Source organism: Podarcis bocagei, assembly GCF_964188305.1.
Source record: "Podarcis bocagei genome assembly, chromosome: 16".
Lineage (NCBI taxonomy): Eukaryota > Metazoa > Chordata > Lepidosauria > Squamata > Lacertidae > Podarcis > Podarcis bocagei.
In genome coordinates, this window is record NC_138142.1 from 13,223,935 (window position 1) to 13,246,067 (window position 22,133).

A 22,133-nucleotide genomic window follows, 5' to 3' on the forward strand; every position below is an offset into this window, starting at 1 on the left:
CCAGCCAACGTCTGCTTAAAAACCTCCATAGAAGGAGGGTCCACCAGCTATCAGGGGGGTCTGTTCCACTGTCAAACAGCTCTTTCTGTCAGAAACGTTATTCTTGATGTTTAGTTGGAATCACCATTCTTGTAACTTGAATTCATTGCTTTGGGTCCTCGAATTTTTATTTATTTTCCGCTGAGCTCCTAGTGGAATTTATGTGTGGTTTGTTGGTTTCTGAGGCCTGTACCACCATTCCTAGATACTTATAATTTTTATTTATTTTATTTTATTCTTTATTTTATTTTTTAATGTAATTTTTATTTCTTTTTCATTTAATATTATGCATTCACATCATCTTTATCCACTATACCTCCTTGGCTCTTAGAGCCTATCAACTTCCTTCCCTCCTGCCTCATGGCTTTCAAAATTCACCTTTTGTATCATTGCAATTTATACGTTTTCCAATTCTAATTACACTCATTACAGAATATCTCGAAAATTTAAATCAATATAGAAAGAGAGAAAAATTCTCATTACAAGTCTTCAGACAACCCTGCTAGTGGTGTTAATTGCTTACAATGATCTTTCAGATATCGTATGAATTTACTCCAGTCTTTTTGGAATACTTGATCTTGCTGGTTTGGGATTTTTCCTGTCAGCTTCGCCAGTTCTGAAAAGTCCATCATCTGCATCTGCCACTCTTCTTTCGTTGGTACTTCTTGTTGTTTCCATTTTGGGGCTAAAATGATTCTTGCCACAGTTGTTGCATACATAAACAGGCTTTTATTATTCCTTTGATATCTCTTCACCCACTATACCCAAGAGAAGGGCTTCCGGTCTTTAAAACAAAATTATTTTTAAACACCAGCATCTTAAAAAGTAGAGACATCACCTTGCCAACAAAGGTCCGTATAGTTAAAGCTATGGTTTTCCCAGTAGTGATGTATGGAAGTGAGAGCTGGACCATAAAGAAAGCTGATTGCCGAAGAATTGATGCTTTTGAATTATGGTGCTGGAGGAGACTCTTGAGAGTCCCATGGACTGCAAGAAGATCAAACCTCTCCATTCTGAAGGAAATCAGCCCTGAGTCCTCACTGAAAGGACAGATCCTGAAGCTGAGGCTCCAATATTTTGGCCACCTCCTGAAAAGAGAAGACTCCCTGGAAAAGACCCTGATGTTGGGAAAGATTGAGGGCACAAGGAGAAGGGGACGACAGAGGATGAGATGGTTGGACAGTGTTCTCGAAGCTGTGGGAAGCAGTGGAAGACAGGAGTGCCTGGCGTGCTCTGGTCCCTGGGGTCACAAAGAGTGGACACGACTAAACAACAATTTTTTAAACACCTTCTTTAACTCATTATATACCATTTCCCAGAAAGTCTTTACGAGTCCTAGAATTTTTATTGCCTATAATCTAACATAGTCCCACGCATGGGTGCAAAGCAAGTGTTTGTGTCGACTTGTTTACTCAGGGAAGTCTTAAGCCATTGTTTTTTCATACGCACAGAGGGGAAAAAAACACCCTGCGCTTATGTCTGCAGGGATGTTTTAGTAATTAGCTTGGGTGTTCCTCGTGCTTTTTTTTAAAGGAATGTATGCCAGAGGCTTTCCTCCCCCACCCTCCAGGTTTTATCTCGTTCTCTGATCTCTGGAACGCCAAAATAACATCTGTATTTCCTGCCACAGAAATGATTGGCAGCTGCATTTCAGGCGGTTTGCGGGGGGGGGGGGAGGGAAACGGCAACGTTGACAAATCACATTGACAGACGATCTTGAAAGCCAAAACGTTAGTTCGGAAAAAGAGATAACACGTACATTTGCCTAAACCTTGGGATTAATCCCAAACTGCAACTTGGGACTTGCTTCCGTTCTTTTTAATTATCATTAAATGTATAACAAACAAGGCGAACAGATTATATGATCTGCTGTTTATGACTTATCTTGAGGTGTTGCCGTATTGCCTCTTTCGTACAGTGGTACCTTGGGTTACATACGCTTCAGGTTACAGACTCCGCTAACCCAGAAATAGTACCTCGGGTTAAGAACTTTGCTTCAGGGTGAGAACAGAAATCGTGCTCCAGCGGCGCGGCGGCAGCAGGAGGCCCCATTAGCTAAAGTGGTACTTCAGGTTAAGAACGGACCTCCAGAACGAATTAAGTACTTAACCCGAGGTACCACTGTACAATTCTTCCAATGTTTTTCTTTATATCTTTGGTCTCCTTTCCTTATACCTGACTGTTCTCAGTTGTATCCTACTACCTGTTTGTTGATTTTGGAAATACTCTGTTAGTCTTGTTTGTTGTCTCTCTCTCTCTCTCTCTCTCTCTCTCTCTCTCTCTCTCTCTCTCTCCCTCTCTCTCTCACATACACACATAGATGTATTATAATTATAATGTCAATGGAGCCCAGCTAAGAGCTGCCAGAATTGAGTTCTGGTGAGTTCTGACTGAACAGATAGATAACATAACTTAGTCCAGGTCATGGGTTCAAGTCTCGCATTGACATTTGGACCTCTCCTAATTCTGTTGTCTTGTCGTAGGGTCGCCCCGAGCTAACGCCTACGGCCATTGCTGCAGGGAAGCTGGTTGCTCGGAGGCTATTTGGCCAGTCAGCAGAACTCATGGATTATGACAATGTGAGTAGTTTACAAGTTTTTTTCTTCCCTGGGGGTTCAAAAATGAATGATTTGTTGCAAAGCAATCACATACCTCTGGACATGAATAAGTGTTTCATTGTGGTTGTTATTTAACATCTGTAGTACTGTGGTACCTCGGTTTTTGGACATTTCGGAAGCCTAACGTTTCAGTTTTCGGACGCCGAAAACTCGGAAGTAAATGCTTCCGTTTTTGAATGTGCCTCAGAAGTCAAACGGCTTCCACTGCATGTTGTTTTCCACAATTTTCTCTATTGAATTTGCAGACTGCCCTTTGTGCCTCGGTTTTCTAACTTTTCAGAAGTCAGGCAGTCTTCCAGAACGGGTTACATTCGAAAACCGAGGTCCCACTGTATTAAAGATAAAGGGACCCCTGACTCTTAGGTCCAGTCGCGGACGACTCTGGGGTTGCGGCACTCATCTCATTTTACTGGCCGAGGGAGCTGACGTTTGTCTGCAGACAGTTTTTCCGGGTCATGTGGCCAGCATGACCAAGCCGCTTGTGACGAACCAGAGCAGCGCACGGAAACGCCATTTACCTTCCCACCAGAGCGCTATCTATTTACTTGCATTTTGACGTGCTTTCAAAGTGCTAGGTTGGCAGGAGCAGGGACCGAGCAACGGGAGCTCACCCTGTCACGGGAATTCAAACCACAACCTTCGGATCGGCAAGCCCCAGGCTCTGTGGTTTAGACCATAGCACCACCCTGCGCCAGTGTATCAGTATTAATTAATTAATTAACCACTGTATTAGTATTAATTAAATCGATATACCCCTTAGTTGCCAACAAGGCATCAAAGCAGTTTACAAATTGTAAAACATGGATAATTCAACTAAACAACAAAACAATGCTGGGGTCGTGGGGGGATCAACAACTTGTTTGTATTATTTCTGTAGCCGAGTCCTTGTCTATAGCATCCTAGAACCACGCAATCAGCATGAAAGGGGAGCTTTTTGGCCAATGAGAATAAGCCTTCTTGCTCTGTGTGTTGATGGGAGCCAATCAGAGTGCAAAGAGGCAAGTCAGCCACTGAGAATTGCCCCCCTTAGGTCACTCTGAAGAAGGGGTGAGGGAAGAACACCGAGAAGGAGTTGATCTAGGGGAAAGGCAATATATGGAGGATCTCCACTGATCATTTGCAGTATATCCCAAATTATAACTTGTATAATTATAAAGTTATTATATAATCTAAGGGGGGGGGACACACATGGCTGTGAGTCGCCCTGGTTGTCACTATTATGAAGGGGTCCTGCATCAACCCCTCCTAGTGGTGCAGCAATGAAACCACTAGCATATTTGTGAAGCTAAGCAGGATCCGGTATGGTTTGAAATTGGATGGGGGACCGCATGTTGAGATTCTTGCATTGTTGGGGGTTGGCCTAGATGGCTTTTTCCACTACACTACTACTGTGTGTCACTAACTTTTGTGGGATAGGGAGAAGTATGGGGCTCTTGATCTATTGGCTTGAGAGTAACGGGATGGCCGCGAAGAATTGGAAGAAACAAGATCTACCAACTATCGAAGAATGGCAGATGAAGATGATGGACTATATGGAATTTGCCGAACTGACCGGGAGACTCCGAGACCAGAGAGAAGAGACGGTGGAAGAAGATTGGAAGAAGTTTAAGGATTTTTTTTAAAAAAATGTTAATATTTAAACCTAAGAATAGCTTTGGAAGTGGATATAGGCTGTAGGGTTAGGAGTAGAAGACAGGGTATTTTAAAGTACAGTGGTGCCTCGCAAGACGAAATTAATTCGTTCCGCAATTCTCTTCGTCTTGCGGTTTTTTCGTCTTGCGATGCACGGTTTCCCATAGGAATGCATTGAAAATCAATTAATGCGTTCCTAGGGAAACCGCCTTCAGACCAGGTCCGGGGACAGTCTGTCCCCGGACCTCTTCTGAAGGCTGGGGGGGGGGGACAAGGGCTTTTCTTCCCACCCCCAGCATTTTAAAAAACCCCGGGACAGCGGAGGACTTCTCCCCTGTCCGGGGCGATCTTAAAATGCTGGCAGGCGGCATTTTAAAATCGCCCCGGACAGCGGAGGACTTCTCCGCTGTCCGGGGCGATTTAAAAGCCCCTGGGAAGGCAGGCAGGGGGGACAAAGACTTTTGCCCCCCGCCAGCCTTCAGAAGAGGTCCTGGACCTCTTCTGAAGGCTGGCGGGGGCGAAAGTCTTTGCTCCCCCCGCCTGCCTTCAAAAGCTGTCCGGCCCAGGCTTCCCGGACCTTTCCACCAGCAGCGGCAGCGCTGCCGCTGCTGGCGGAGACTTGCCGGCATGCAGAACCCTGCGCGCAGCGCGCCCAGGCTTCGCGGATCTCTCCGCCAGCAGCGGCAGCGCTGCCGCTGCTGACGAAGACTTGCCGGCATGCAGAAGCCTGCGCGCAGCGCGCCCAGGCTTCGCGGACCTCTCCGCCAGCAGCGGCAGCGCTGCCGCTGCTGGCGGAGACTTGCCGGCATGCAGAAGCCTGCGCGCAGCGCGCCCAGGCTTCGCAGATCTCTCCGCCAGCAGCGGCAGCGCTGCCGCTGCTGGCGGAGACTTGCCGGCATGCAGAAGCCTGCGCGCAGCGCGCCCAGGCTTCGCGGACCTCTCCGCCAGCAGCGGCAGCGCTGCCGCTGCTGGCGGAGACTTGCCGGCATGCAGAAGCCTGCGCGCAGCGCGCCCAGGCTTCGCGGACCTCTCCGCCAGCAGCGGCAGCGCTGCCGCTGCTGGCGGAGACTTGCCGGCATGCAGAAGCCTGCGCGCAGCGCGCCCAGGCTTCGCGGATCTCTCCGCCAGCAGCGGCAGCGCTGCCGCTGCTGGCGGAGACTCTCCTGCCTTCAAAAGCCGTCCGGGATAGCAGGAAGCGCTTCCCTGCTATCCCGGACTGCTTTTAAAATGCTGGCGCTGGGGAGCAAAGCCTTTCGGCCCCCGCCAGCCTTCCTGGACCTCTTCTGAAGGCCGGAGGGGGGGGGAAAGGCTTTGCTCCCCACCGCTAGCATTTAAAAGAGGTCCCCGGAGATTTCCCTATGGGCTTTCGTCTTGCGAAGCAAGCCCATAGGGAAATTCGTTTTGCGAAGCGCCTCCAAAACGGAAAACCCTTTCGTCTAGCGGGTTTTCCGTCTTGCGAGGCGTTCGTCTTGCGGGGTACCACTGTAGTATTATTTGTAAGTGATAAAATGTGAAGTTATTTTAAGTGTGATTAAAAAAAAAAGATGGTTAGAAATTATGATATATGTACAGTGGTGCCTCGCAAGACGAAATTAATTCGTTCCGCAAGTCTCTTCGTCTTGCGAGTTTTTCGTCTTGCGATGCACGGTTTCCCATAGGAATGCATTGAAAATCAATTAATGCGTTCCTAGGGAAACCGCCTTCAGACCAGGTCCGGGGATAGACTGACCGTTCCGAAGCGGGGCGGTGGGGGAAGGTGTTCCCACCCCCCCGCCCCGCTTCGGAGCACCGTTCCGAAGCGGGGCGGCGGGGGAAGGTGTTCCCACCCCCCGCCCCGCTTCGGAGCACCGGGAGAAGCGATCTCCCCGCAGCCCCTTGCTTCAAAAGAGGTCCGGGGGCAGCGGGAAGTGCTTCCCGCTGTCCCCGGACCTGGGGCTGCGGGGAGAAGATCGCTTCTCCCCGCCGCCCCTTGCTTCAAAAGAGAAGACCCGCTGTCCCCGGGGCAAGCTTCGTTTTGCGAAGCAAGCCCATAGGGAAATTCGTCTTGCGAGGCAACTCGAAAATGAAAAAACCTTTCGTTTTGCGAGTTTTTCGTCTCACGAGGCGTTCGTCTTGCGGGGTACCACTGTAAACTGCTAAAGATGAAGTAAAATGAAAATCAGATAGGTGGGACTTGGGGAAGCTCACCTAACAATGTTTAGAAAAAGAAGGATATGAAAAGAATTTGTTCGTTTTGTTTGTCGTTTCTGTTTGTGTTTTTTATTTGTGTTATAAAATGAATAAAAAATTTTGAGGGGGGCAAAAAGAGAGTAACAGGATGGCCTTCTGTCGCCTAGGTGCCTACCACTGTCTTCACTCCCCTGGAGTATGGCTGTGTAGGACTCTCGGAAGAAGAAGCTGCTGGACGGTTTGGAGCAGATCATATAGAGGTACGCTGGGCTCCTGACAGACATGGCTGCTGCCTACCAGTGCTGAGGAGCCAGCTTGCTCTGCCACTGTGTGTCAGGGTCCATGCTGAGGAGGGCTGCACTGAGGAAGAATGGTGGGAGCCATTCCAATCTTATCCTGATCCTGAATCTTCCCAGGAGCAGGACAGTATAGATTTGGAACAGTGGTTTGCAGAGGGGCCTAGTTCAGAAGGCAGAAGCTGGGAAATACTGGATGGGGGAGCAGCTAGCAGAAAAAACACTAGAAGAGAGAGTGTTAGCAGATTCACAGTCTCTGGACAGCATTCACCCCCCATTTCCAAAGTCACAGAGAGCTCAGAAAGTGTTAGAACAGAAAGCACAGAGATTACAAGACGTAGGAGCGATGTAGATTAATAGGGACGTAGAGGGGTAACCCTTAATTGGGAGCACCGCCATTCTGGGAGATGTGTTCTTTGTTCTCTTGCTGTGATTATTAAAGATTCTAACTGGTAAGGTGTTCCTTTTGTTTGATCTTATCTACTGCCACGGGGGGAACGGGGCCGATTCACTGAAGTCTACTATTTAACAAAGGTTATGTACAGATTTCTCTTATCAGAAATGATAAAAATGTAAAATGAAGCAATGATGTAAGGCAGGCGCTGGCTCTGATTGCATCTTCCGATATTCCTTTCTGTTAGGTGTACCATGCGTTTTATAAGCCGTTGGAGTTTACCGTGGCCGAAAGAGATGCAGCTCAGTGTTACATAAAAGTAAGTCTGCGCTCCTGCGTTTTGGCTGCCACTTCCAGCACGGAGGCTCTGCATCCTTGGCTTTGCTGGAAAGATGGTGGGGGGAAAGGCGGCTTGTAGAATGTGTGTTTGTTGTTGTTTAGTCATGTCCAACTCTTCGTGACCCCCTGGACCAGAGCACGCCAGGCACTCCTGCCTCCCTCTGCCTCCTGCAGTTTGGTTAAACTCATGTTTGTAGCTTCGAGAACACTGTCCAACCATCTCGTCCTCTGTCGCCCTCTTCTCCTTGTGCCCTCCATCTTTCCCAACATCAGGGTCTTTTCCAGGGAGTCTTCTCTTCTCATGAGGTGGCCAAAGTATTGGAGCCTCAGCTTCAGGATCTGGCCTTCCAGTGAGCACTCAGGGCTGATTTCCTTAAGAATGGAGAGGTTTGATCTTCTTGCAGTCCATGGCCCTTGCTATAATCACTTACCTGGGGAGGCTGGCATGGGGCAAATGCACTGTCGGAGCCTATCCAGCCTCCTTGCTGCTGCGTTTGCACTGCACCAACCTCCTCGTCTGCCGGGAAGCTGCCATAGCAGTTCTGCCCTACCTGATGATTTGCTTCTGCATAGCGGTAGGGTGTCAAAAAAACTGCCACCCCTGTCTTCCCAGTGCCAGGGTGTCCTGCTCTTGTCCAGGCTCACATTTGCCTCTGCTGTTGGCAGCCCCCCCCCCAGGTTGTGTATGTTTTGTGGCATTTTATGCATTGTTACTTGCCATTATTTTTATAGTTCTTCATTGCAATTGTTAAGCGTAAACTGCTTAATTATTATTTGCTGATATTTAATTTTACTGTTTACTATTATATTCCAATGGATTGTTGAATACAGTGGTAGCTTGGTTCTCAAACTTAATCCGTTCTGGAAGTCCGTTCTAAAACCAAAGCGTTCCAAAACCAAGGCGCTCTTTCCCATTGAAAGTAATGCAAAACGGATTAATCCGTTCCAGACTTTTAAAAACAACTCCTAAAACAGCAATTTAACATGAATTTTACTATCTAACGGGACCGTTGATCCATAAAATAAAAGCGATAATCAATGTACTGTACTATAAAATAAAACAGTATTGTAGATGATAAAAAATAAAATTACTTTTTTTTCTTACCTGCACTGATGATAGTTATTGTTTGGATGGGGGGCTTTTATCCATTTCCGCATTCACACATCAACCAATCAGTAGCTAAACTGGGTTCCACACAATCACAAAAACAAATTAACCAAAAAAGCCTCAAAAACAAAAATGCAAAATAAATAGCAAAAACAAAAGCGCCTAACTTAATCTGTTCCAGAAGTCCGTTTGACTTCCGAAATTTTCGAAAACCAAGGCGCAGCTTCTGATTAGTGCAGGCGCCCCAGAAACAATAGCCAATGTTTGGCTTCCAAAAAACGTTCGAAAACCAGAACACTTACTTCCGGGTTTTCAGTGTTTGGAAACCAAGGCATTTGAGTACCAAGGTGTTTGAGAACCAAAGTACTACTGTATTGCTTTATTTGCTACAAGTTGTTTATTTTAAAGTTATCTCTTTATTATGACTTTTTTTTTGTATTGAATCAGATTGTTTTTGGGCGTTGTGCCCTTTGCTGTCTATTTTGTTGTTTCTTAAGCTTGCAAACCGCCTTGTGTATCGTATTGTAGAAAGGCGTATACAAATTAAAAGGGAAATGAAAATGTCTGAAATCCTGGAGAACTGCTGGCTGTCAGTGTAGGCAGTACTGAGTTAGATGGACGAATAGTCCTCCTCCAAATAAGGCAGCTTCCTATATTTTAAGCAAAAGGTGTAGTTAGGTGGTAGAGGAGATGCTTTGCATGCAGAATGCTCCCAGATTGGAAAGGACTTTCTCTGCCCATAAATCCTGGAGAGCCACTGCCAGTCCGAGCAGACAGTATAGGGCTAGGTGGACAAACAGTCTTGCCTGTCCCAGTCTCAGTTCACGGCATCTCCAGGCAGGCCTGCGGGTGTCCCCTGCCTGAAACCATGGAGAAGTTGCTGGCAGTCAGTGCGTGCAACACTGCGCTAGATGGACCGATGGTCTGACGTGCTAGATAGTCAGCAATCCTCTGATAGTGACAGAGCATCCACCTTGCAGAAGGCCCCAGATTCAGTCCCTGGTGTCTCCCGGTCAGGCTGGGAAGGTCCCTTGTCTGAAACCCTGGCGAAGGCACTGCCAGCCAGTGCAGACAGAACTGAGCTCCATGGGCCAGTGTTCAGCAGAAGGCAGTTTCTTGTGTCTTCTTCTGACAGTCTCCTGCTGCTCCCCGTTTTGCTTTCAGATGGTGTGCTTACGCCAGCAAGAACAGCGAATCCTTGGCCTTCATTTCATTGGCCCAAACGCCGGTGAAGTTATTCAAGGATTTGCCCTTGGAATCAAGTAAGTGGGATCAAGAATTCTGCCCTCCACTCCATCCGCTCCCTTCCTGGAGTTTTCCGAAAGCCTTCTCTTTTAAGTCACCATAAGATTATGAAAGATAGCGGTTTAGCTTTTGGCAGTACTAAAAAAAGAGCCCATGTTTCCATTTACTTTTATGTCTCGTTTCCTAGATTTTATTTTTTTAAAAAAATATGGCCTTTCTTTATTAATAAAATGTTGGGCTTAGTGACGGATGTACCAGGTTTTTTGCATTTATGTTTATGAAATATGTTTCTTGGCAAACCGTACAGCCCTCCTCCAAAAAAAAAAATCCATTTCACTACCCAGCTGTTAACTCTTCAAAGTGCAGCAAAGGGGAAAGCTTGATGTTTTCAGGATAATAAATGATCGCTGAAATATGCAGAAGCCTTTCTTTTAAAAGAGAATGGGGGGGTGGAATCTAAAAGCTTTTTTTGATTATGTTTTGTGGGGAGGCTTGCAGGAAGAAGCATCAAAGCTTTGGAGGGAATGGCCATATTTTCTTTTAAAATCTGCACCGTGGCAGGGGGGTAAAGGTAAAGGGACCCCTGACCATTAGGTCCAGTCGTGGCCGACCCTGGGGCTGCGGCACTCATCTCACTTTATTGGCCGAGGGAGCCGGCGTACAGATTCCGGGTCATTTGGCCAGCATAGCTAAGCTGCTTCTGGCGAACCAGAGCAGAAACGCCGTTTACCTTCCCGCCAGAGTGGTACCTATTTATCTACTTGCACTTTGACGTGCTTTCGAACTGCTAGGTTGGCAGGAGCAGGAACCGAGCTCACCCCGTCGCGGGGATTCGAACTGCCGACCTTCTGATCTCCAAGTCCTAGGCTCTGTGGTTTAACCCACAGCGCCACCCACGTCCACAGTGGGGGTGGGGTGTTGGTTTCACTAAACCAGAGGTGTGGAACCTGCAGCCCTCCAGACGTTGTTCAGCTTCCAGCAGGTCCAATAGGCAGAGTTGGTGAGGATTGCAGTTTGGCAACATCAGAACTGAGGGGGTCCCACCTCCTGGAAAGTGTGGGGTTACCTAGCAGGGTGCTAAGAGACAAGGATGCAGCAGTAGGGCACTGTCAGTATAAACGATTATCAGACTGGATCAGATTCATCAGTTTTGTTGCATTAATTAAACTCAATAGTTTTGGATTTTGAATAAGCGTGCAATTAATTGTTACTGTTTTGAATTCGGTCTTGTTAGTGCTTCATGCAACCCCTATTCTGAATAATGCTTTTTATAGGGTTAGGGGGCACAGGGAATGAGGGTGGCGCTGTGGTCTAAACCACTGAACCTCTTGAGCTTGCTGATCAGAAGGTCAGTGGTTCGAATCCCCGCAATGGAGGGAGCTCCTGTTGCTCTGTCCCAACTCCTGCCAACCTAGCAGTGCGAAAGCATACCAGTGCAAGTAGATAAATAGGTACCACTGCGGCGGGAAGGTAAACAGCGTTTCCGTGCACTCTGGTTTCCATCATGGTGTCCCATTGCACCAGAAGCGGTTTAGTCCTGCTGGCCACAAGACCCGGAAAGCTGTCTGTGGACAAATGCCAGCTTCCTCGGCCTGAAAGCAAGATGAGTGCCACAACCTCATAGTAGCCTTTGACTGGACTTAACTGTCCAGGGGTCCTTTACCTTTTACCTTAGAGGGCACAGGAGGTGAGTTTATGGAACCAAGCATGCTGTAGCCCCAAATAGCTGGTGAGTCACTGATCACAGGGTGGGAAAGCGGAGGAGTTTGGTTGGCGCTTCTCGAAAACAGTACAGTGGTGCTCATAGGCGCCGACTCCATGGGGCTTGAGGGGGCTCGAGCCCCCTCAAAAAAAATTTGGGGGGGGCTCAGCCCCCCCAATAATCTCGGGCGGGCGCCCTTTCAGCAGAGCGCCGCCGCCGTCCCCCGCCTCCTCCTCACCTGCTCCTTCGCCAGCCAGCCAGCCGCGCGCCCTAATCGGAGGCACTGCCGGAAATCCCGCGAGAACAGGGGAATCCCGACTGGCCACACCTCCCAGCCAGCCAATCGGCTGGCTGGGGGGGCGTGGCTTGCCCTATTTAGGGCCGGAGCCACTTTATTTGCATATTCATGAGCTTATTTATTATTCATGAGCTTTCCCGGCCCCCCCCCCAATATTTTTTCTAAGTCCGCGTCCCTGGTGGTGCTTTGCAAGACGAATTTAATCCGTTCTGCGAGTCTCTTCGTCTAGCGGTTTTTTCGTCTTGCGAAGCAACCCTATTAGCGGATTAGCGCTATTAGCGGTTTAGCGGCTATTAAAGGCTTAGCGGCTAAAAGGCTATTAGCGGCTTAGCGGCTTAGAAAAAGGGGGGGAGTGAAACAAATCGCAATACTCGCAAGACTTTTTCATTTTGCGAAGCAAGCCCATAGGGAAATTCGTCTTGCGAAGCGCATCGGAAAACGGAAAACCCTTTCGTCTAGCGGGTTTTTCGTCTTGCGAGGCATTCGTCTTGCGGGGCACCACTGTACTCAGACTGAAACACGTGCCTTCAGAATTCACACGTCTCCAAATGTTGCGATGCGTTTCTCTGTCCAAAATACTCTACGAAAGGAATATATATTTGGGGAAAAGCATACCTCAAAATATACCCCCCAAAAACTTACGTTAACAGTTCCTTAAAATGAAATAAAAACTGAATTGTGGCATCTTTTAATGTCATTAAAGTGCAATCTTGTGCATACTTTCCTGGGAGTCTGTCCCACTGAGTAGACATTTCATTGTAAGAAGTGGCTTTAAAATAAAATAAAAGCAACTTTTAAACTTTGCAGATTTGCTCTACCCACCCTCCGAGTTTCTCAAATTCAGCCTCCCCCAACCAGATGGAGACCCCCATCTCCCATAAGCACCGGCCACCATGGCCAATCATCAGGGAGTTGCAGTTCACCACATCTGGAGTGAACTACAAGTTAGGAGAGGCTGATCTAATTACTTTAAACTGTTGCTAAAAGACGACCGTGGTGCTCTTTGCGGACAGTGGGGGCAGACGCTCCTGGAGATAAGCAATTTTGGTAAATTTCCATTCCGGAGAAACTTTGCTCTTCAAAAAATCCCAGGGTTGGTTGGGTGCTTATGCAGCGTTTGGGAAATCTCCCTGTGCCTGGGGCCAGGTTCCTTTTCCTTGTCGCTGCTGCTCTCTAGCGTCTGAAAGGAGTAAGGTCTAAGAAAGGAAGCTGAGTTTCTGCATGGGATGAGAGCAGCGCCGGATTTATGTATAAACTGAACAAGCTATGGTTTAGGGCCCCACTCTCTGGGGGCCCCCAAAAAATGTAAAGGAAAAAAACCCTAGATGTACATTTTCAATATATAAGATAAAAAACAAATAAAACCTACATACAGCAACAATGTTTTGTGTTGCGTTGGCTCATATGATGTAAGGAATGCCAGCCTGCTCCCTAAAATATCACTGGTTTGCTCATTTCAATATATAGGGTGCCTACATTCTGCATAGACTTTGCATTCTGCATGGACTTTTCAACAATTACTTTGATAAAATACGTATTTTGTTATGTGCAAATGGCTTTAGGTACCTGTTAGATTCATAAATTACCATATAGTATATATTCAGCACAAAAAACAGTGACAATTTGTTGTTGACAGCTGGACATATAAAGGGCCCCATTACCTTCAGTAGCTGTGGGCCTCATCAAACCTAAATCTGGTCCTGGATGATAGGAAATGAAGATTTGTTTCTGTTGTTTTGCAAAGGATCTGCTTTAACAAGACAAGTTATTGCAGATTGCGTGTTGTGGAGAGTACAGTGGTACCTCGGGTTAAGTACTTAATTTGTTCCGGAGGTCCGTTCTTAACCTGAAACTGTTCGTAACCTGAGGTACCACTTTAGCTAATGGGGCCTCCTGCTGCCGCCGGAGCATGATTTCTGTTCTCATCCTGAAGCAAAGTTCTTGACACGAGGTACCCTCCCATCAGATGTCAAAGAGATAAATAATTACATGACATTCAGAAGACATCTTAAGGCAGCCCTGTTCAGGGAAGTTTTTAATATGTAACGCTGTACTGTTTTTAACACTGATTGGGAGCCGCCCAGAGTGGCTGGGGAAACTCAGCCAGATGGGGTATAAATAATAAATTATTATTATTATTATTATTATTATTATTATTATTATTATTATTATTATTATACTATTTCTGGGTTAGCGGAGTCTGTAATCTGAAGCGTATGTAGCCTGATGCGTATGTAACCCGAGGTACCACTGTAGTTACACTTTGCTTTGAGGGGAATTCACCTAAGACCCAGTGTGGATGAGTGAGGGCTGGACTCGGGTCTAAAAATGGTCCGAATCATGGAATCGTAGCGTTGGAAGGGACCCTGGGGGGTCATCCAGTCCAACCCCCTGCAATCCTGGAATATGCAGCTGTCCCATGCGGGGATCAAACCTGCAACCCTGGCATTATCAACATCATGCTCTATCCAACTGAGCTATCCAGGCCCTCTCAGTTTAACTGCTTCCTCAGGCTGGTCCATAACCTGTGGGCCAGCATCATTGGGAAATATATCATGCTGACACAGGAACAGATCTTCCCAAGTTAGGGCCCTTTCGTGAGGCCTTTATCTTCCACAGTCAACTGGACATGGAATTTAAATCTCCATTTCTGCGGTCACAGTCGCCCCATGCATTCAGACCACCGATATACCACTGTTAACAGCCATGGCTTCCCCCAAAGCATTCTGGGAGCTGTCATTGGTTCGATGTGGCAAGAGTTCTTAGGAGACACAGAGCTACAGTTCCCAGCATTCTCCGGGGGAAGTGATAGAGCAGTGCTTTAAAATGTATTGTATGGATGTCAGTAAACCACTGTGTTTCCCCATAGCAACCCCACAAGCAGCACAGTCCCATTCAGTTCAATTGGACTTGATTCCTAGAAAGCGTGCATAAGATTGCGACCTTGAAATGGATTTTGGTGCCACTTAATAATAATAACTTAAAGTTGCTGCTGATCCTCTGCTGCTGACCCTTTAAAATACAGTGGTAACCTCGGGTTACATACGCTTCTGGTTACAGACTCTGCTAACCCAGAAATAGTACCTCGGGTTAAGAACTTTGCTTCAGGATGAGAACAGAAATCGTGCTCCGGCAGCACGGCAGCAGCAGGAGGCCCCATTAGCTAAAGTGGTGCTGCAGGTTAAGAATGGTTTCAGGTTAAGAACGGACCTCCGGAATGAATTAAGTACTTAACCAGAGGTACCACTGTAGCTGCTCCTTGTTCACTCAGTTTTTGACATTACTGGATCCTCCCTTTACTAAGTCATTTCCTTGCCCGTGGAACCTTTAAAAAAAAAAATTCCCCCTTTGCAGCCCGAACAGTTCCTTGCATACTTGTTTGTTTTGCTCTTGCAGTTGCAGTAAAAGAAGAAATAAACACGAGCGATCAATTGCTCTGGCTCCTAGGAGGAAACATGTCATTAAAGCCCTCCTGCCCAAGCAGGGGTAAATTACTGGTTTAAAGGCTGATTCAGTAATCCTGTAGCAGGAAAGATTCGATAGGGCTTTCGCTGTCCACGCAATTTTATCCCTTTTCCTTCTTTGTAGATGTGGCGCTACCTATTCCCAAATGGCGAAGACAGTTGGGATCCACCCGACCTCTGCAGAGGAAGTTGCCAAACTGCACATCACCAAGCGGTCGGGGGCCGATCCTACCGTCACCGGCTGCTGAGGTTAGCTGCCATCCCTGGGTAGCAACCGAAAGAGCACCCGGCGTCAGGAATCTGAAAAAAAGGAGAAACAGCTGGAAGATTGAGATATGGCAGGTCGGTTGCTTTAGCCTTCTTTTGCCAGCCTTCAGCCTAGTCTCACTTGGGTCCAAGGAGAACGCGTTTCGGGATGCTTAAACTGTGGAACTCCCTGCCACATGGAATGGTGAATGCCACTAGCTTAGACAGCAGTAAAACCGGGTGGGGGGGTGACCTTTCTCAGCTCAAAGCCCACATTCCCTTCTGAGCAAGTGACACGCCTGCTGTTGGGCGAGGCATTGCAGGGGGTTGGACTAGATGACCCTTGGAACCCAACTTTACAACTCTATGATTCTGTGAAATGTTTCTGCAACGCAGTAGGCTAGCTTTTGCACACAATAGACACTTTTATCCTCCATCCAGACAAGCAAAAGACCTTGTTCCAATGACACATTCCAGTCAGACACAAACAGTGAGGGGTGTGTCTTGGGGGGGAGAGTTCTTGTTGTTGTTGTTATTGTTATTATTTATTGAATTTGTATACCGCCCTATACCCAGAGGTCTCAGGGCAGTTCACATAAAAGATCACAATATATAAAATCAATGTAAAAACAATAACCCCCCTCAAAGCCCCCTTCAAAAAGAGCCACATTTTAAAAGGGTTCTGGGTGTCAACCAAAGGCCTAGTTAAAAAGGGACATTTTTGCCTAGCGCCTGAAAGTATAATGAAGGCGTCAGGCGAACTTCCCTGGGGAGAGCATTCCACAGACGGGGAGCCACTGCAGAGAAGGCCCTGTTCATGTGCTGCCACCCTCTGGATCTCTCGAGTCCTGCGAGCCAGCTCCAAGGCCCCAGCACTGCTTTGAAAGAATATCAGACAAATGGATGGAGGGCAAGGCTGGAGACATGATGCCTGTGTGCTACTCTAGGTGACAGGCTCGAGCCAGCAGTAAACCACACTGGGCAAGATGGAGTTAACTCTTTATTAGCAAAAACAGGATCTGCAGTGTCGGGCTTAATGAGCGCAGCACCCATCTCTGGCAGGTCTTGCCTCTGTGACACAGTTGCTGAGACCGAGAGTCCCAGCCTCCCCACAGCTGCCTAAATCCTCTCCTCTCCAGGGTTTTCCCCAAGCAACCTGAGGCTGCGCCAGCATGAAGCTAACCTCTCCTCCGCCCTCTGCATGCCTCTCCTGATTCTGGGAGACCAGGGGAAAAGAGTTTGTCACTCCTATCTCATGGCAGGGCAGAGCCTCAAAAAAAGACGTGCTCCCCTAATTCCCCACATCCCCAGCATGTTTACACCCCTGTCTCAGCGACCCCTGTTGTAAGGAACTCGGCCTACACTCGAGTAGGACCCTGGCAGAGACACATGCCCGGCTGGCATGTTCTCTCCCTCCTGGTCTTTCGTTCGGGAGCTTCAAAAGCTTTCTTCCGCCAGAACATCACAGCGACCAATGCCAACCGACACCGGCACACTTAGGGATCCACAGAGTTTGCGCATCATGCGTAACGGATCTCAGCAACACAGCATTTGGGCTAATTACTTTATTTACATATAAACATACACGGAGCCTGGGACGCGGGTGGCGCTGTGGGTTAAACCACAGAGCCTAGGACTTGCTGATCAGAAGATTGGCGGTTTGAATCCCCGCGACGGGGTGAGCTCCCGTGGCTCGGTCCCTGCTCCTGCCAACCTAGCAGTTTGAAAGCACGTCAAAGTGCAAGTAGATAAATAGGTACTGCTCCGGTGGGAAGGTAAACGGCATTTCCGTGCGCTGCTCTGGTTCGCCAGATGCGCCTTAGTCATGCTGGCCACGTGACCCAGAAGCTGTACGCCGGCTCCCTCGGCCAATAAAGCGAGATGAGCGCCGCAACCCCAGAGTCATCCACGACTGGACCTAATGGTCAGGGGTCCCTTTACCTTTACCTTTATACACGGAGCACTGCAACATGGCTCCCTCTCTCTCTAGCATCAGACATCAAAGAGAAAAAGAACAAAGGACAATAGTCCCACTTCACGGAACACAGTACCACAAACATCCTGTCTCCGTCACTTCCCACTCAGTGGAGTCAAAATATACACCGTCATGTGAAAGACAACAATCCCATGACTGCAGTCACGGAGCAGGAATTCTAACACCCCAGCATGTTTACATCCCTGTCTCAGCGACGTCTACGCTGGCCTGGCCATGCCCACAGAATGGAAGGTGGCAGGATCCGCAAGGACCTGCGCTACGGGGAGCTGGCTCCTGGCTCCTGGCACCAGGCCTGTTGGCAGACCGGCTCTGTGTTACAAAAATGTCTGCAAACATGACATGAAGGCTGGCAACATCGACCCCGCCTTGTGGGAATCCCTTGCAGATGACCGTAGATAGTCAGGTCGTATCCAGAGCAGGAATGGCTGTTGGGAGGAGTGCAGAGAGAAGAAATAACAACAACAACAACAACAACAATTTTATTATTTATACCCCGCCCATCTGGCTGGGCTTCCCCAGCCACTCTGGGCGGCTTCCGAAAAAATATTAAAATACTATAATACATCAAACATTAAAAGCTTCCCTAAAGAGGGCTGCCTTCAGATGTTTTCTAAAAGTCTGGTAGTTGTTGTTCTCTTTGACATCTGGTGGGAGGGCGTTCCACAGGGCGGGCGCCACTACCGAGAAGGCCCTCTGCCTGGTTCCCTGTAACTTTGCTTCTCGCAGTGAGGGAACCGCCAGAAGGCCCTCAGACCTGGACCTCAGTGTTCGGGCAGAACGATGGGGGTGGAGATGCTCCTTCAGATATACTGGACTGAGGCTGTTTAGGGTTTTAAAGGTCAGCACCAACACTTTGAATTGTGCTCAGAAACGTACTGGGAGCCAATGTAGGTCATTCAAGAAAAGCTATTGAGCATTTGCAGCAGCGCAGCCAGACTCCATCATCTGCCCCAGTTGCAGCAAAACATGTCTCTCCCATATCGGACCCCACAACTGCAGCAAACCCTCCAGTGGTTTGACTTCAACCCCAAAGGCGCACTCGGATGCCAACAATTTTTGGTCATGCTTGCTGCAGGCAGTTGGAATCCGAGAACATCTGGAGGGTTACATCTTTCCCATTCCTGTTGTAAATATTACTGAGCTGAGATGGCTCAGTGGCCTGATTCTGTGCCAGACAGCTTCTACATCCCTATTTCTAGGCCTGAAAGATCTTAAACAAACTCGGCAGCTCAAGGTTACTGCTGGTGGAGCCCGGCTGCCTTTTATGAAACGCAACCCTTTTTCATTTTCATTTTAGCATGGCATAATTTTAATTCCATTGATAAGGAAGCCTTTGTTCTCTCAGAGGGGTTGTGAAAGGGAGGGCGTAGCAGCCTTCTGCTAAAATCAAGGCTTCGTGGCTGGGATCGAAAGAGCAGATAGGGTAAAGTAAACATCCTGATTTTGCTCCGCGAGTTCCCACTGCGGAAGAGGCAAGCCGTAGAATCAGGAAATGAAACTTCGGCCGGCTCCGTGGCTCTTTTGCTCGCCGCATCCTGGTTTCTGCGTGGGGGCTGCGTCTCATCAAGCCGAATATCGCATCCTGTGTGCCGAGAGCAGTTGCATTCTCTAATTTGGATCCAGAACAACACCATCCGTGCACAAAACAGGGAGGTATCTCCACCCTTGGGGGAGCCACAAAGTTAGCAGGTGGAGCAATCCCCCGCATTCGGGACTTTTTAATTCTGCGAGTAGGAAGTGGGGGATAGGCATTTATACAGTTGTGCATGTTGTGGAAGCAAGTGGCTAGAAAATGGTTTCTCTCCTTCTGACGTAACACTGGAGCTCGTGAACATCCGGCGAAGGCGAATGTCGGAAGATCCAGGCTAGATAACAGAAAGTACTTCTTCGTGCAGTGTGTAGGTAGACTGTGGAAGTCACTGCCACCGGAGGCAGGAATGGCCACCAATTTAGATGGATTCTAAAAGAAGATTAGGGATGCGGGTGGCGCTGTGGGTTAAACCACAGAGCCTAGGACTTGCCGATCAGAAGGTTGGCGGTTCGAATCCCCGCGACAGGGTGAGCTCCCGTTGCTCGGTCCCTGCTCCTGCAGTTCAAAAGCACATCAAAGTGCAAGTAAATAAATAGGTACCACTCTGGCGGGAAAGTAAACGGCGTTTCTGTGTGGTGCTCTGGTTCACCAGAAGCGGCTTAGTCATGCTGGCCACCTGACCCGGAAGCTGTACGCCGGCTCCCTCGGCCAATAAAGCGAGATGAGCGCCGCGACCCCAGAGTCGGTCACGACTGGACCTAATGGTCGGGGGTCCCTTTACCTTTACCTTAAAAGAAGATTAGACAAATCCATGAAGGAAAAGGCTATCAATAGCTACTAGTCATGATGGTTATGCTCTGCCTCACTGGTCAGAGGCAAGAATGCCTCTGAATATCAGTTGCCCAAGAGCACAGAAAGAGAGTACTGTTGTGCTCAGGACCCGTGGACAGACTTCCCAGACATCTGGGCAACCACTGTGAGCCCAGAATTCTAGACTGGGTGGCTCCTGGCCTGACGCAGCAGGTTATTCTTATGTTCTCATGCAAATGTCCCAAAAGACTCTTTAGGGAAAAGGAGATTAAGGAGAAGAAACCACTTAAGAAGAGGCCTTTTGGATCAGGACAGAGGCCTATTCCTAACCCTAGAATTGTAGAGTTGGAAAGGTCCCTGAGACTCATCTAGTCCAGTTGCTTGCAATGAGCGAATCCTGCCCACAGCCGTCCCAACATCCTAGTCTCATAGTGGCCCAGTATACCTGAAGGAGCGTCTCCACCCTCATTGTTCAGCCCAGACACTGAGGTCCTCCTCCAAAGGTCTTCTGCTAGTTCCCTCACTGCGAGAAGTGAAATTACAGGGAACCAGGCAGAGGGCCTTCTCGGTGGTGGCGCCCTCCCTGAGGAACACCCTCCCTTCAGATGTCAAGGAAATAAACAGCTATCTGACTTTTAGAAGACATCTCAAGGTAGTCCTGTATCGGGAAGTTTCTAATCTTTGGTGCTTTATTATGTTTTATATATTCTGTAAGCCGCCCAAAGTGGCTGGGGAAACCCAGCCAGATGGGTGGGGTATAAATAATAAAAAATCAGATGCCTCTGGGAAGCCTGTGAGCAGGACTGCAGTGCAGCAGCACTCTCCCTATTTGTGATTCCAATCAACGGGTCTACAGAGGCATGCTGCCTCGGACAGTGAAGGGAGAACACAGCCAGCATGGCTCATAGAAGAAGAAGAAGACGAAGAAGAAGTTTGGATTTGATATCCCGCTTTATCAGTACCCGAAGGAGTCTCAAAGCGGCTAACATTCTCCTTTCCCTTCCTCCCCCACAACAAACACTCTGTGAGGTGTGTGGGGCTGAGAGACTTCAGAGAAGTGTGACTGGCCCAAGGTCACCCAGTAGTTGCATCTAGAGGAGCGGGGAAGCGAACCCGGTTCACCAGATTACGAGTCATAGCCACTGATCCTCCATTAATTTGTTTGATCGGCTTTTAAAGCCATGCATTGCTCACCATGGAAGATAATACCTGACTGAATGGACCTTGGTCTGACAGGTTCATTGGGCCATCTGTTGTGGACAACAGCTGGAAAACAAGGGAAGCAGTCTGCAGCGTGATGTTGCAGCACAGAGCCCTCCTGGTCAGGGTGCCAGCTGGCCAGTTGCCCATGCCCGCCCCCAGGATGCTTCCCTTCCCTCCCCCTCCCTCCTGGTTTTCTTACTCATTCACCCTGATTTTCAGAGGCATACAGCCATAGCCAAGGCACAGGGCCTTCTTGGTAGTGGCACCCGCCCTGTGGAATGCCCTCCCACCAGATGTCAAGTAAATAAATAACTTTTAGAAGACATCTGAAGGCAGCCCTGTTCAGGGAAGTTTTTAATGTTTGATATTTTACTGTGCTTAATGTTTTAATTTGTTGGAAGCTGCCCAGAGTGGCTGGGGCAGACCAGTCAGATGGGCAGAACAACAACAACAACGGTTGCAGCTCCTACTTATTCCTTAAGCAAAACGGCCCTTCTAAGTTTTTGCCTCATTCCTTTCCTAATTCCTTTCTTATTTCCATCTTGGCCAGCAGGGGGAGATGCTCCCTAACGTGAATCAAGGCAGATGCCTAGTTGGTCGGTTTGTCTGCTTAGCAGAAAATAATTAACTGAGCCGTGATGGCAAAATCCAAATCTAAATTTTTTTTAAAAAAGCTCCTCTTGCTTGCCTTTCTGCAAAGGCAAGTCTTGCCAGCGATTTGATCGGAAGATCCGGCTGCGAACTTCCAGCAGGAGTATAACCCTGTCTACTCAGAAGTCAGTCGTCTTGAACTCAATGGGGCTTACTCCCAATTACACGGGAACACAGGATTCTCCCATGAGGGCTGTAGCTCAGTGGCAAAGCCCCTGCTCTGCTTGCAGAAGGTCCCAGACAGGGGAAAGAACCCTGGAGGGCTGCTGCCGGTCAGTGTCAGCAATATTGAGCTATATGGACCAATGGTCTGATTCAGTACAGTGCAAATTTATTTGTACTCCATTGGAGTACAAAACCTCCATTGCCTGGTAGGTTTTGTCCATGGAAAA

At 48.2% G+C, this 22,133-nt stretch overlaps 1 protein-coding gene across 1 annotated transcript in view; it reads left to right on the plus strand.

Annotated features, from left to right (window-relative positions):
- Nucleotides 1–22,133, plus strand: part of TXNRD2 (thioredoxin reductase 2) — a 69,211-nt gene that overhangs the window by 45,657 nt on the left and 1,421 nt on the right. Inside the window, exons 13-17 of the mRNA XM_081174974.1 lie at nucleotides 2,523–2,618; nucleotides 6,626–6,718; nucleotides 7,396–7,467; nucleotides 9,760–9,857; nucleotides 15,429–15,646. Of these exons, the coding sequence (XP_081031100.1) occupies nucleotides 2,523–2,618; nucleotides 6,626–6,718; nucleotides 7,396–7,467; nucleotides 9,760–9,857; nucleotides 15,429–15,552 (483 nt within the window). The 3' untranslated portion in view covers nucleotides 15,553–15,646. The remainder of the gene's footprint in view (nucleotides 1–2,522; nucleotides 2,619–6,625; nucleotides 6,719–7,395; nucleotides 7,468–9,759; nucleotides 9,858–15,428; nucleotides 15,647–22,133) is intronic.